Below are 12,089 nucleotides of genomic sequence, written 5' to 3'. Positions count from 1 at the left end.
ACCGACCATGACATCTAAGCAGGTACCTAGACAGCCTTCCCGGAACGCACAATGCATCATCCCTTGTGAAAGCAGCATTGCTAGGTAGCGGACAAGGTCTCCCAGGAGACTGGTAAGTCCTCCGAGGCACAGAAACAACACCTATCAACAAAAAAAGTAATGAAATGAAGCAGCAAAGATTTTAACTTTACAGAGGACTCGCTTGCTGTAATGAAGTTTCAAGATAAATGAACTGATTGTAGACTACACAGTGCACCGAATCAATTCAAAGCGACAAATAATTATATTTCGAATACAAAGAACAGCAAAGCTACTGCAGGATAAGTTTGACATGAGCATACAAAAATAGATTCACAGTTAACCGCAAACAACTGTGCAAGGTTGCACAAAATCCCATGAGAATGACGGGGAGGTATGACTTCGAAACCAATAACATCTGCTCGTAGCATGTGATAAGAAAGAATTGGTTGCAATTAGGAACGGAGAGATTTAAGAAAAGTTCAAGTTTGAGGTGGACGACTTCGTGAAGTAAGGATGAACAATTTCCGATTGAAATTGAAATTGAGAAATAAACCAAAGTTTTTTGACAGTGATAATATCGTGATCGACAGTTTTGTGTCAGAATATAAAAATGTATGTCTTTAAGCTTGTCATGCTCTGTTCACCCACTGAATTTATTGCAGGAACTTGACAACTTTTGTTTGTCGCAATATTGAGAAAACATGTCACCCTATTTCGGGTTGCTGGTCTTCATAATAATCCTACAAATAGCGTCGTGTGATAAACAAACCTGCCGAATTCCAACAGTTTGCAACGATCCTTACTCTACCAAATGGAGGGAGGTTAATCTTCAGGGGATAAAAGGAGACAGAGGGTTACCAGGAATGGGTGAGTGAATGTTGCAGGATGTTTTCGGTGCTAGATGTCTCACGACAAAACGATAATAATATTTTAATATTCAGAATCTTTTTTTAGTTTGCTTGGTTTCTGATTTTTAAGTTGGTAAATTGCGGGTTCGATTGGAGAAATGTGCCAACGAAGACCCCTGATTGCGTGGCTACGAACACTTACTCTAAGCAATTGGGTTTTGACTGACTTTAGCTTTTAATTACGGAACAAAGGTTTAGATCCAACGTGGTCAGAGCCTTCTCATCCTGCACATAAATACTGAGCTAATTTCGTATGAAAAGACGCAAATGTGTGCTTAAGAGTTTTCTTATTTAAAACATGAGATATCCAACAACTTTTACGGGAAAAGTTTTGGTACGAACAAACATTGTTTTGTTATTTAGGGACCAGCAGGACCCAAAGCAGAGAACGGCGTCAAAGGGCCAGTGGTGAGTTGAAACTTAAAACTGTTTAGATTTAATCTTTTGATAATTGGGAAACAAATTTTTATGTAAGTTTATTATAACTGAAAAATCATGGATGTCATTATTAGTTCCCGTCTTATTCTGGTATTTCTGTTTTTCTTAAAATAAAACGCACACGACAGCTGAGCGTCTGCCACACGTTTCCAAATATGGGCATGTCTGTTGATCATCGCCTGCAGCATAGAAGGATTCCTGCTGTCTTTATGACATTTTCCATCGATAACTTGTATATTCATATATTGATGGATTTTTTGCTGTTTTTACTGCAGGGTCCATGGGGACAAAAGGGTAATGTAGGTGACACTGGTTCAGTGGTAAGTTTCACTAACTGTTGGTATATTTTGAATTAATTTTTTTGTTGCAAAAGTGGTCATTTTTACTCGATGATTGTAATACCAGCAACGTGAAAAGTTTTGAAACGAACGAACATTGTTTTATTGTCCAGGGACCAACGGGACCCATAGGAGCAAACGGCACCGTAGGGCCGATGGTGAGTTGGAACTTGAATATGTTGGAATGTTTGCCATTGGCCAAGGTCATGCCAAGGGTTGTCAAATATTTTTTCACATGCGCCAATTTTTCTACTTAATTGAGTTCCGCCGCAAATACTTTAACCCATTTCAATCCCATGGTGTGGGTTTTCGGAAGGACAGAAAATGCCGTATTTTGTTTGCATTTAAGTTGGTTTCATGGTCGTGACCGTTTTCCTTGCGCTAAATTCCCACTTTTGCATTAGGATCCATTTGTGCACTAGGATGCAAACAAATGTACGGTATTGGTTTTGTGCATTGGGACCCATTGGTTGATCATTTTGGCAAAACGCAGATTGTTTTTGAATGGTTGTCATAGCAGTACAAGGCAAATCAACACATACATATAAACATGCTCATTTGAAACCAATCCTGCAGAAAGAATGCTGTTCCTTGCATTCGAAATATGATTATTAGTGGGTTGGAATTAATTCGGTGCACTGTGTAGTCCGCAATCAGTTCATTGACCTCGAAACTTTCGGCAGTTTCAAACCGTGGTCTTGTACTATGTGGTTTATTCTGTGGATAGACCAGCAGCGTTTATAACATTTTCCGTCGATAACTTGTTTATTAATGTTCAATTATTTTACGGTAGGGTCCACAGGGACAAAGGGGAAATGTCGGTGACACTGGTTTAATGGTATGTTCCCCGTTATGTGATACCAATCACTCTCATAATTCAAGTTTTGTCAAAAAACAGTTTGAGCAGGAATTCGTTAACCTAACTTTCACAACATTAGGCAAATTTACCTACTCAGTAGTTCAACTTAACACAAACATAATACTCTACTTCGACACAGGGCCCTAGTGGCAGCAAAGGAGCGAAGGGAGATTCGGTGGAACAAAGTTCCTTTCTCAAGCTTCAAGGTAAACACAAACATGTTATTACCAAATCTTCATATTAAAACAATAATTATTTTATTGAAACAGAACGGGTGCGGCAACTCGAAGTGGGTGAGTACCAAGCAAAATTCAAGGTATTCGTGACCCGCTAAGAAACTACTTGTTGCAAGAAAAGCTCAGAGCATAGACATAAATGTGAATTCGTAGTTTTTCCAGCACACAAGTTATGCATGGGCTAACAGAAATAAATCAATGATTTAACATTAGAAGCCTTCACGAGTAATTAGTATGATAATCTAAGGGAAACATCTCCACAGAAATGCAGATGAATAATGGTTTCCCTGCACCCATCGGTTATAGATACAAGATCATACCTCACAGTCGTGGGTTCGAACACGGGAGGTTGAAATGTTTATACATGGGTGGTCGAGTTGCTTCGGTTGGAATGAGAAATGAGTCTGTTTACAGGTTTTTATGTTGATTTATGAAATTGCAAGTTAGAAATGTAAAAAAATTACTTTCTCTTTCATGAAATTGGAAATTATTGTTTGAGCATTATTTTGTTAGGTTAAAAAATGCCAAAACATAATTTAAAGGTAAAATTTATCGATGATTTCTATTAGGATTGTGGCTGCTCATTTTGGAACACAACTTCACCGTGTAGCCATTGGTCTGACCGATATCCAAACAGAAGGAAGTTTTGTGTGGGAAGATGGATTACCTGTTTTTCTGGGATGGACAAACTGGATACGAGGACAACCGAACAACAAAAGACATAATGATGATTGTGTTGTTGTATTTGCGAGAAGTACATCATTCGGATGGAATGATATTCCTTGCCATCGTATTTCTAAGACTCTTTGTGAAATACCTCCAGTGTAAACATTTTGCACTCAAAACCGTTTTTAAACAAAATTGTTGCCACAGTAACATATGAAACATATGTGTTAATGAGTTGTACATTTGTTGGAAGCTTCATTTTGAATTGTTGTATTTCCGGTATGTTGTTTCGTAATATTTGTTAATTTTTGCTGCTGTTGCTTTTGGAGTGCGCACTAAACTGAACATATGGCTGCTGCAATTTTTGCATGTTCTGATGTTAATATATTGCATGTGTAAGGTACTAACCTCAATATTTACTCGACTAACAACAAAATCCCTAATGATTTGTACAAATGAATAAATCTTATGGCTTTTACGTTGCAAAGTACCAAATCGGTAATGGGCAGTACGTTGGTCAGACTAAAAAAATATTCTCAAAACGATGGACGCAACATAGGTCAGATTGGAACGTGACGATAGGCAATACGGGCAGTACCGAAAAGACGGCACTTCGCCATGAATTTTTGAGCGCCCACCCCGCTTCAGGTCAACACCAACCGATGGTTAACAAACTGGATGTTTGCGAAGCCAAATGCTTAGGAACATTGCTTTGGTGTTCAAGGACCTACGGGACTTAAAGGAGCGAGCGGTACCATTGGGCCAGTGGTGAGTTGGAACTTAAAACGGTTTTAATTTATTTGATGATTGGGAAACAAACAGTTACATTTCTGAGTTAATATTTCTGTTTTCTTAAAAAAAAAAACGTACACAACAGCTGCCAGACGTTTTAAAAGAAAGGTCAAATGCATTGTTCAATACTAGCAGCATGGACTGATTCTTGCTGTCTTTATGACTTCTTACTTTTATAACTTGTTTATTGATAGACTCATATTTCATTAGTTTTACTACAGGGTTCATCGGGACAAAAGGGAAATGTCGGTGGTTCAACGGTAAGTTCCATGTTTTACTGATTGTTCGTGTGTTTCAATTGCAACTATTCTCAGAAATCGGTTTAAAGTTAATTTGTATTTGGCAAAGTGGTAATTTATTTGCTGTTTGTAATACCAGCAACGTGAAAAGTTGTGGAAGCGAACAAGCATTGTTTTATTTACCAGGGACCAACGGGACCCAAAGGAGCAAACGGCGCCAATGGTGAGCTGGAATAAAAATGGTTTTGGGTGCAAAATACGGAGATAATGAGTCTGGATAAGAAAGCCAAAGCTGATATGCTATTAATAATATTACATAAGTTAGTTCGAACTCTTGGTTCATCATCAGTACTGAAATGAACTGCATGCAGCAAAGCGTCAAGGTAAAAAGGGGAATAAGCAGGCAGAAGGGGACAACAACAACGTCCAGCAACATGCCGGAGGTGCATCACGTGACAGCAGCATCGACAGCACAACAGCGACCTCATCATTCATTCTGCTTGCTTGACACTTACTGAAACTTGATGATATTTAAGCAAACCTTTTATTCTTTGTATAGAGCAATTACGACAACTCCAATTGGGTAAGTTTCGAACGTTTTGGGGCGTGATGTTTTTGTGTTAGAACTTACTTTATGTAGAAAAAATAAATTCCGTTCCTACGTTTCGTTCACTACAAAAGCCATTGCTGGTTCCAATCAAATTTTAAGTTATCGATAAAACACACCTCTATATACGCGAATACTTTTCACAGATGTGAGAAGAAGTTTCATTGCACCCAACGGATTTCGTACAAAATCCCATCTCACACTCGCGGGTTCGAACACGGGAGGTTGGAATGTTCAAACATCGGTGGTCAAGTTGCATCGGTTGGAATGAGAAATAAGACTGTTTACAGGTTTCTATGTACTTTAGTTGAAATGGGTTTAGTATTAAACAACTTTGGCGATCGAACTGCTGTTCGCCTGCCATTGCCTTTTTCTTGTGTCTCCGATCAGCCAGTCATTGGTGAAGACCGGTAGTTGGCGCCCCTGTGTCGATTATCGCTGTCTTTACGACGCAGAGCAGGCCGGTGTATATTCATTGCCACTTATCCATTATTTCACAGCTCGTCTTGCTGGATGTCATAAACACATATGTTTTATATCTTTTCGAAGATAGACTTTGTACGTGAATATTGCCAGGTTCCTATTGCTGAAGCCGATACGTCACCCCTCGAATACTATCGCGGACGCTTTGGTAAATACCAAGTCCAATCCTATCTCACAGCTGTAACTGGATTGCGACCAAAAGATAGCCCAATTGTCTATTCCCTAACTGCGCTGCTCTGTGATACATCTCAGGGAAAAGCTCGCTCTAGCGTCCTCTCCTATTGGCAAAGTAAGTTGTTCGATGCCGCCCACGGGTTATCACACCCGTCCACTCGCATTCACCACAAAGAATCTTGTTGCCTCCAAGTTTGTTTGGCTTCATGGTTTGAAGAAGAAAGTAACTTTATGACCCAAGCGTATCATGCCCGCGCGCCAAGGTTCAGCAGCATGTTGGGCTCCACTATCGGAGCATTGCCTTGTGAACATCGTAGGTCCTCTTTCTCCCAATCAAGGTTAAAGGTATTTATTGACGGTGGTGGACCACTTTACCCAATGACCAGAGGCTATACCGATCGCCGATGCCACCACAATCACTTGCCTATGTTTTTCATTGGATTACATGTTTGGCATTCCTAGTCACGTGTCGTCAGACCGTGGACCTTAATTTACGTCCACTGCCGGGTATTCACCGTCATTGCCATTCGACGAGTGCACCATTTGCTCTACTAACTGACTCCATTTGGTTGGACGAATTACTTTGGGTGTTGCTCGGTGTAAGTACTGCCCCCAAAGAAGACCTCTTCTGCAGAGCTGGTGTACGGCACAGCTTTAACAGTTAACAGTGTCTGGAGATTTTCTTGGCTATGAAACGGGCCCCACCGTCAAGTTTTTGTCGTTGTTACGAGATACCCTGCAACGAAATTCGGGAGGTTTCTGCGGCGACCGAACTGCAGTGTGTCGCCTGTGCGTCGATGCGGGCCTTTGCCTTTTTTTGCTTTGCAGTATCCGCCTTATGTACGTGTGTTTTTTATTGGTCGCCAATGGTTACTTCGTGGAACGCCCGCAATAAATCATCGACCGCTTAAATACAACAATACGTACTTGCGGTTTTTGAAGAGATTTTGTCGGAAATCACATGAAATTATATTACTGGTACAAAAGGTTAAATAATTATAATTTAAAAAGAAGTTTAAAGACATTGTTTGGTTCTCCTTTTTGCCAGTTTGTCCATCCCTGACTAACTGGGACTCCATCCTCCCATACAAATTTTACTTCTGTTTGGATATCGGTCAGACCAATGGTTCCATAGTCAAGTTGTGCACCGAAATGAGAATCCACACTCCTAATACAAACATCAGTTATTTTAATAATGAAGATTGTGTTGTTTTACTTGAAAGAACCGTACCCGCTATGTGGTTTGATACTCGTTGCCATGTGATTGCTGAGACCCTTTGTGAAATTGCTCCGGTATAAATTTTTGACATCTCAAAACCGCTATTACTAAAAACATGTTTCCAACAACAAATGTCTGAATATCTCGGTGGCCGTGCTGGTTGAACTTCTGACTGCGGCAATTTTTTCATGTATTGGAATTCTTACAGCTTGTGGAAGTTACTACCCTCAATATATCAATAAACAAGTCAAAAGCTGTGTTACTCTGAACATGATTGTATTTGCGAAACACTTACACACAATCGGCGAGATCTGATAATAAATGCAGGACGTTAACTTACGCTAAAGAAGCGTACAAGAATGGGGTGTGGATTATCATAAGTAAATCATGCAAACTCTTTTACTTTTTATTGGTTTTGTTTGAACTTTCATTGGGATTTAAAGCTTAAATATCAGTGGGGTTAGATAACAGTGGTTACTTTTGGCTGATAAAGACGACAAATAAGTCGTTTAAGTTGCTGGCCTGTTGGATAGGCGCGACAGAATACAAGCTTGTCAATAAATCTGTTAACATTCAGTCAGAATTGTTTACCCGAAAAGAAGTTTTTGAAAATCTGGTTTATAGGAGAAAAGCCCAATCTGGCAAATAGCTTTACGAGTCTCAACAAAATTACATGTCTTACATCAAATAGGAACAGTCCAGAATCGAATGTTTACTAATTTGGAAAAAACAAACCGAACAATAAACTCATCACATTGTGATGTACCGATTGCTGGTTGACGTCACAAATATACGATGCCTTGAATTATTACAGAGACAATTGAAATTCAACTTGCTCAACCCTTTTTGTTATTTGTTATTCGCTAAATGTTATTAGTTTACATTACGGAGACTATTAACTAGATGGAAGGCCAATACGCCATAAGAAGCGCAAATGTAGTAGGTCTTCCATTTGTATGCAATATGATTGCGACCAAGGGTCGCTTATCTCATTGATAATCAAGTGGTGTTTTGTCACGAGTGGAGTTCTCATGGTCAAAGCCATTTACATGCAAAACTCGTACGATCCAAATAATGTGGTGTCCCTCAAAAGTGACGTGTTTGACAAAACGTTGCCCATGGAAACGAATCAATTTGCCAACCAGGTAAGTGGGGTGAAGTTTGTGGCAAAATACCACCCGTTGCCACGACAACATGTATACAAGTAGTTTTGTAACTTACCACTACTTTTACACCACAAAAATACAGCGAAAATTAATAAATAAATTTACAACCAATTTTTTTCAATTTTAAATTATTGGCATTCAACTAAACGCAAACCTCAACCTAGCAAATTTATACGAAGCAGAAACATGAGAATGTTTGTAAGTTTGTGTCAATTTAAATGAGTCACGCAAAAACGAATCTACAGCTTGAAACGTTGTCCATGGTTAAATCTATGGTTAGGCCAAGTAAAATTATGTTGTTTGGCAACTTTATCGTTGTAGCCCGAAGCCTTATGCGTGTGTTACATAAAGCAATGTTTTAATTGTTTGAAGTGTATTTGCAAGTTGCGCTACTACCTATAACAAGATGCTGTACTTTGTGGGTTTGATGTTCTTTTCCTGTGGTTTACTGGAAGTAACATGTCAAGACTCTGCAGAAACTCAAACCTGTCGAATTCCAACAGTTTGCACCAACCCTGACTCTACTGAATGGAGGGAGATTAATCTTCAAGGGATAAAAGGGGACAGAGGATTGCCAGGAATGAAGGTGAGTACATAAAAAAAAAGTTCTAATTTCAGTAAAAAGAAGCACTTGGTTACAACACGCGTTTCGCCTTATTCTTGTTTTTGCACAAAACCTCCTGAACAACTTTCTTGTATAACCTGAAATCTTTATGAAGTTTACTAACATTGTTTTATTTTTAAGGGACAAGTTGGACCCAAAGGAGCAAACGGGGCCACAGGGCCAATGGTGAGTTGAAGTTTAAATATGTTGCAATGTTTGTCATTGGGCATGACATTTGTGTAACCTTCAACAAATTGTAACGATTGTCAAATGCAATGTAGTGTTGTGATATTTTCAATATATTCTGTTGGCACTATGTTCATTTTTTGAAATAATTACCTTATAACGCATACCCTGATTTTGACGGTAAATATCGTCTAACAACACAACGCCAATTACAAGTTAGCAAAAGTAAGTTGAAATAGGAATATATGCACCTTTAACAAACATTTCGAAAAATTACACAAGATGTACATTTATGTAAATTGTTATTGACGTTATCAAGCATATTTTATTGTTGATACTACTCTTCTGGCAAACTTTACTTTTATCGACGTTTCGGCTGTTATGCAGCAGCCGCCATCAGTTGGTATGAAATGTAAATCAAGCAATGAGGATAATGTTGTGACAAATAAACCAAAAAAAACGCTAAAATTGAAAAGAAGAAGTGAAAAAACGATAAGAAAGAGCGAACACACCTGCACTATACAATTATCAGTAACCACACGGGTTATCATGGTTTTTGGAGTGCGCGAGGTTTAACGGCAGAACTTCCTAGCAGGTGTCGGTACACTGTGGGAAACAGAGTTTCTTTTTGTTACTAAGTGACGCACATGCGTATTAATGTTCCATAACTCTAAAAATATCCTCTTGAACCTGTCGGACTCGCGTTCGTTTTTAGAGAGGATGTTTTTGGAGTCATTGAACATTAATACGTATGTGCGTCACTCAATGACAAAAAGCAAACTCTGTTTCCCACAGTGTACCGACACCTGCTAGGAAATTCTGCCGTTAAACATGGGGCGCACCAAAAAACCCGATAACCCGTGTGGTTACTGATAATTGTATAGTGCAGTTGTGTTCGCCCTTTCTTATCGTTTTTTCACTTCTTCTTTTCTATTGTAGCGTTTTTTTTGTTTATTTGCCACAGCATTGTCCACATTGCTTGATTTACATTTCATACCACCAAATCAAAATCAACATTCATGACAAACTTTCTGCAACTGGAAACCATGGTCTTGTACTTTGTGGTTTATTCTGAGGTTGCGTCGAGTAGGATTATGTTGTTTTGCAACTTTGCGTTGTAGCCCCAAGCTTTATTCGTGTACTTCTCAAATCTTGTTTTACGCCAATGAGTTTATGTAACAACAACATACACTTTGCCAGTGCATGATGGCTTTACCAGGGTTAAGGAATGTATCACAGAAACATTTAAACATTTTCAAATCGTTGTCATACGAGCAACGTTAAAAGTTTTTGAAGTGAACAAACATTGTTTTATTGCCTAGGGACCAACGGGACCCAAAGGAGCGAACGGTGCCGTAGGGCCAATGGTGAGTTGGAAATTAAAACGGTTTTGTTTCAATCTATTGACAATTGGGAAACAAACTGTTAAATTTCTCGGTTAGTATTTCTATTTTGTCTTCAAAAGACAGATCTGTTGATTATCATCGGCAGCATAGACTGGTTCTACCTGACTTCATGACATTTTCCATATATAACTTGTTTGTTCATAGATTCATGTTTAATTGTTTATACTGCAGGGACAAAAGGGGAATCTCGGTGACACTGGTTCAGTGGTGAGTTCTACGTTTTACTAAGTTCGTATGATAAAAATCTCGAAAAGAAAAAAAAAGATTTTCAAACTAAAGAACATTGTTTTATTGTTCAGGGACCAAACGGCGCATTGGGGCCAATGGTTAGATTGGAACTTGAATATGTTGCAATTATACATGTTTGTAACTTTCACAACATTAGGCAAATTTACCACTTGATAGTTCAACTTAACACCAACATAATACTCTACTTGAACACAGGGTCCTAGAGGCAGCAAAGGAGCGAAGGGAGATTTGGCGGAACATAGTTCCTTTCTCAGGCTTCAAGGTAAACACAAATGTCACTCACTAAGACTTGAAAAAATGAAAACAAGATTTATTTTTTGCACAGATGAAGTTCGACAACTCCAATTGGGTGAGTATCAAACGGTTTTAAACGAGAAAAGATAAAATAACAGCCCCACGTTTGTCTGGTGTGGGCGTTAACGTACGAGTTTTTTTATTGGACTCTAATTCGGACAAATAATTCTTTACAGAAATGCAGGTGGCTTTTGGTTTCCGTGCACCCAACGGATATCGTTACAAGATCCTATCTCACACTCCAGGGATCGAACAAGGGAGGTTGGAATGTGCAAACATCGGTGGTCGAGTTGCTTCGGTTGGAATGAGAAATGAGAATGTTTACAGGTTTCTATGTATATTAGTTGAAATGGGTTAACTTCTAAAACTAAATACACCGTGCTTCTTCCGGTTTCCAACAGATTTTTTCTTGAAAACTGCATGCTATCATGTTGCTGTTACGAAAGATAAAACATTATCATTAAAAAGAAAGTTCAAAATTACTGATTTTTCTATTAGGAGTCTGGCTGCTCGTTTCGGGAATCAGTTACATGAGGTAGCCATTGGTCTGACCGATATCCAAACAGAAGGAAGTTTTGTGTGGGAGGATAGTGTCCCAGCTAGTCAGGGATGGACAAACTGGCACCAAGGAGAACCAAACAATGCCCTTAATAATGAAGATTGTGTTGCTGTATATGTAACAACCGTATCCGCCGCTTGGTATGACACTCGTTGCCACCTTGTTGTTAAGACTCTTTGTGAAATTGCTCCGGTGTAAACATTTTATATCGTTACTAAAAACATGTTTCCAGCAACAAATGTCTGAATATCTCGGTAGTTGTGCTGGTTGAACTTCTGACTGCCGCAATTTTTTCATGAAGTAATATTCTTGTGCTTACTTCAATATTTCACAGACTAACAACAAGACTATAAGTTTGTACAAATGAATAAACAAGTCAAAAGCTGTGTTGTTCTGAACATGATTGCATTTGCGAAACACACGGAAACAAATAGCGAGGACTGGTAGTAAATGCAGGACGTTAACTTACGCTGTAGAAGTATGGGGTGTGGATAATCATAAGCAAATCGTACAAACTCTATTGATTTTTATTAGTTTTCTGGATTTTATGGGAATTTAAATCTGAAATATCGTGAAGGCTAAGATAACAGACAGCGCATTAATGTTTCATGCAATGGCATGATTGGCAGGATCGCCCCACTGCTC

At 38.9% G+C, this 12,089-nt stretch overlaps 1 protein-coding gene across 1 annotated transcript; it reads left to right on the top strand.

Moving 5' to 3' along the window:
- The first annotated feature begins 8,551 nt into the window (after positions 1 to 8,551).
- Positions 8,552 to 11,724, top strand: LOC145911809 (collectin-11-like). The gene is made up of 8 exons (XM_082999246.1): positions 8,552 to 8,732; positions 8,892 to 8,936; positions 10,259 to 10,303; positions 10,514 to 10,549; positions 10,787 to 10,853; positions 10,917 to 10,940; positions 11,062 to 11,212; positions 11,384 to 11,724. Exons 1-8 carry the CDS (start codon positions 8,553 to 8,555, stop codon positions 11,640 to 11,642), a joined length of 807 nt encoding a protein of 268 aa, XP_082855372.1. The 5' UTR covers position 8,552; the 3' UTR covers positions 11,643 to 11,724.
- The last annotated feature ends 365 nt before the right edge of the window (positions 11,725 to 12,089 follow it).

Source organism: Ascidia mentula, chromosome 8 (assembly GCF_947561715.1).
Source record: "Ascidia mentula chromosome 8, kaAscMent1.1, whole genome shotgun sequence".
Classification (NCBI taxonomy): domain Eukaryota; kingdom Metazoa; phylum Chordata; class Ascidiacea; order Phlebobranchia; family Ascidiidae; genus Ascidia; species Ascidia mentula.
Note: the sequence above shows the minus strand (reverse complement) of the source record. Positions and strands in the feature narration are given on the sequence as shown.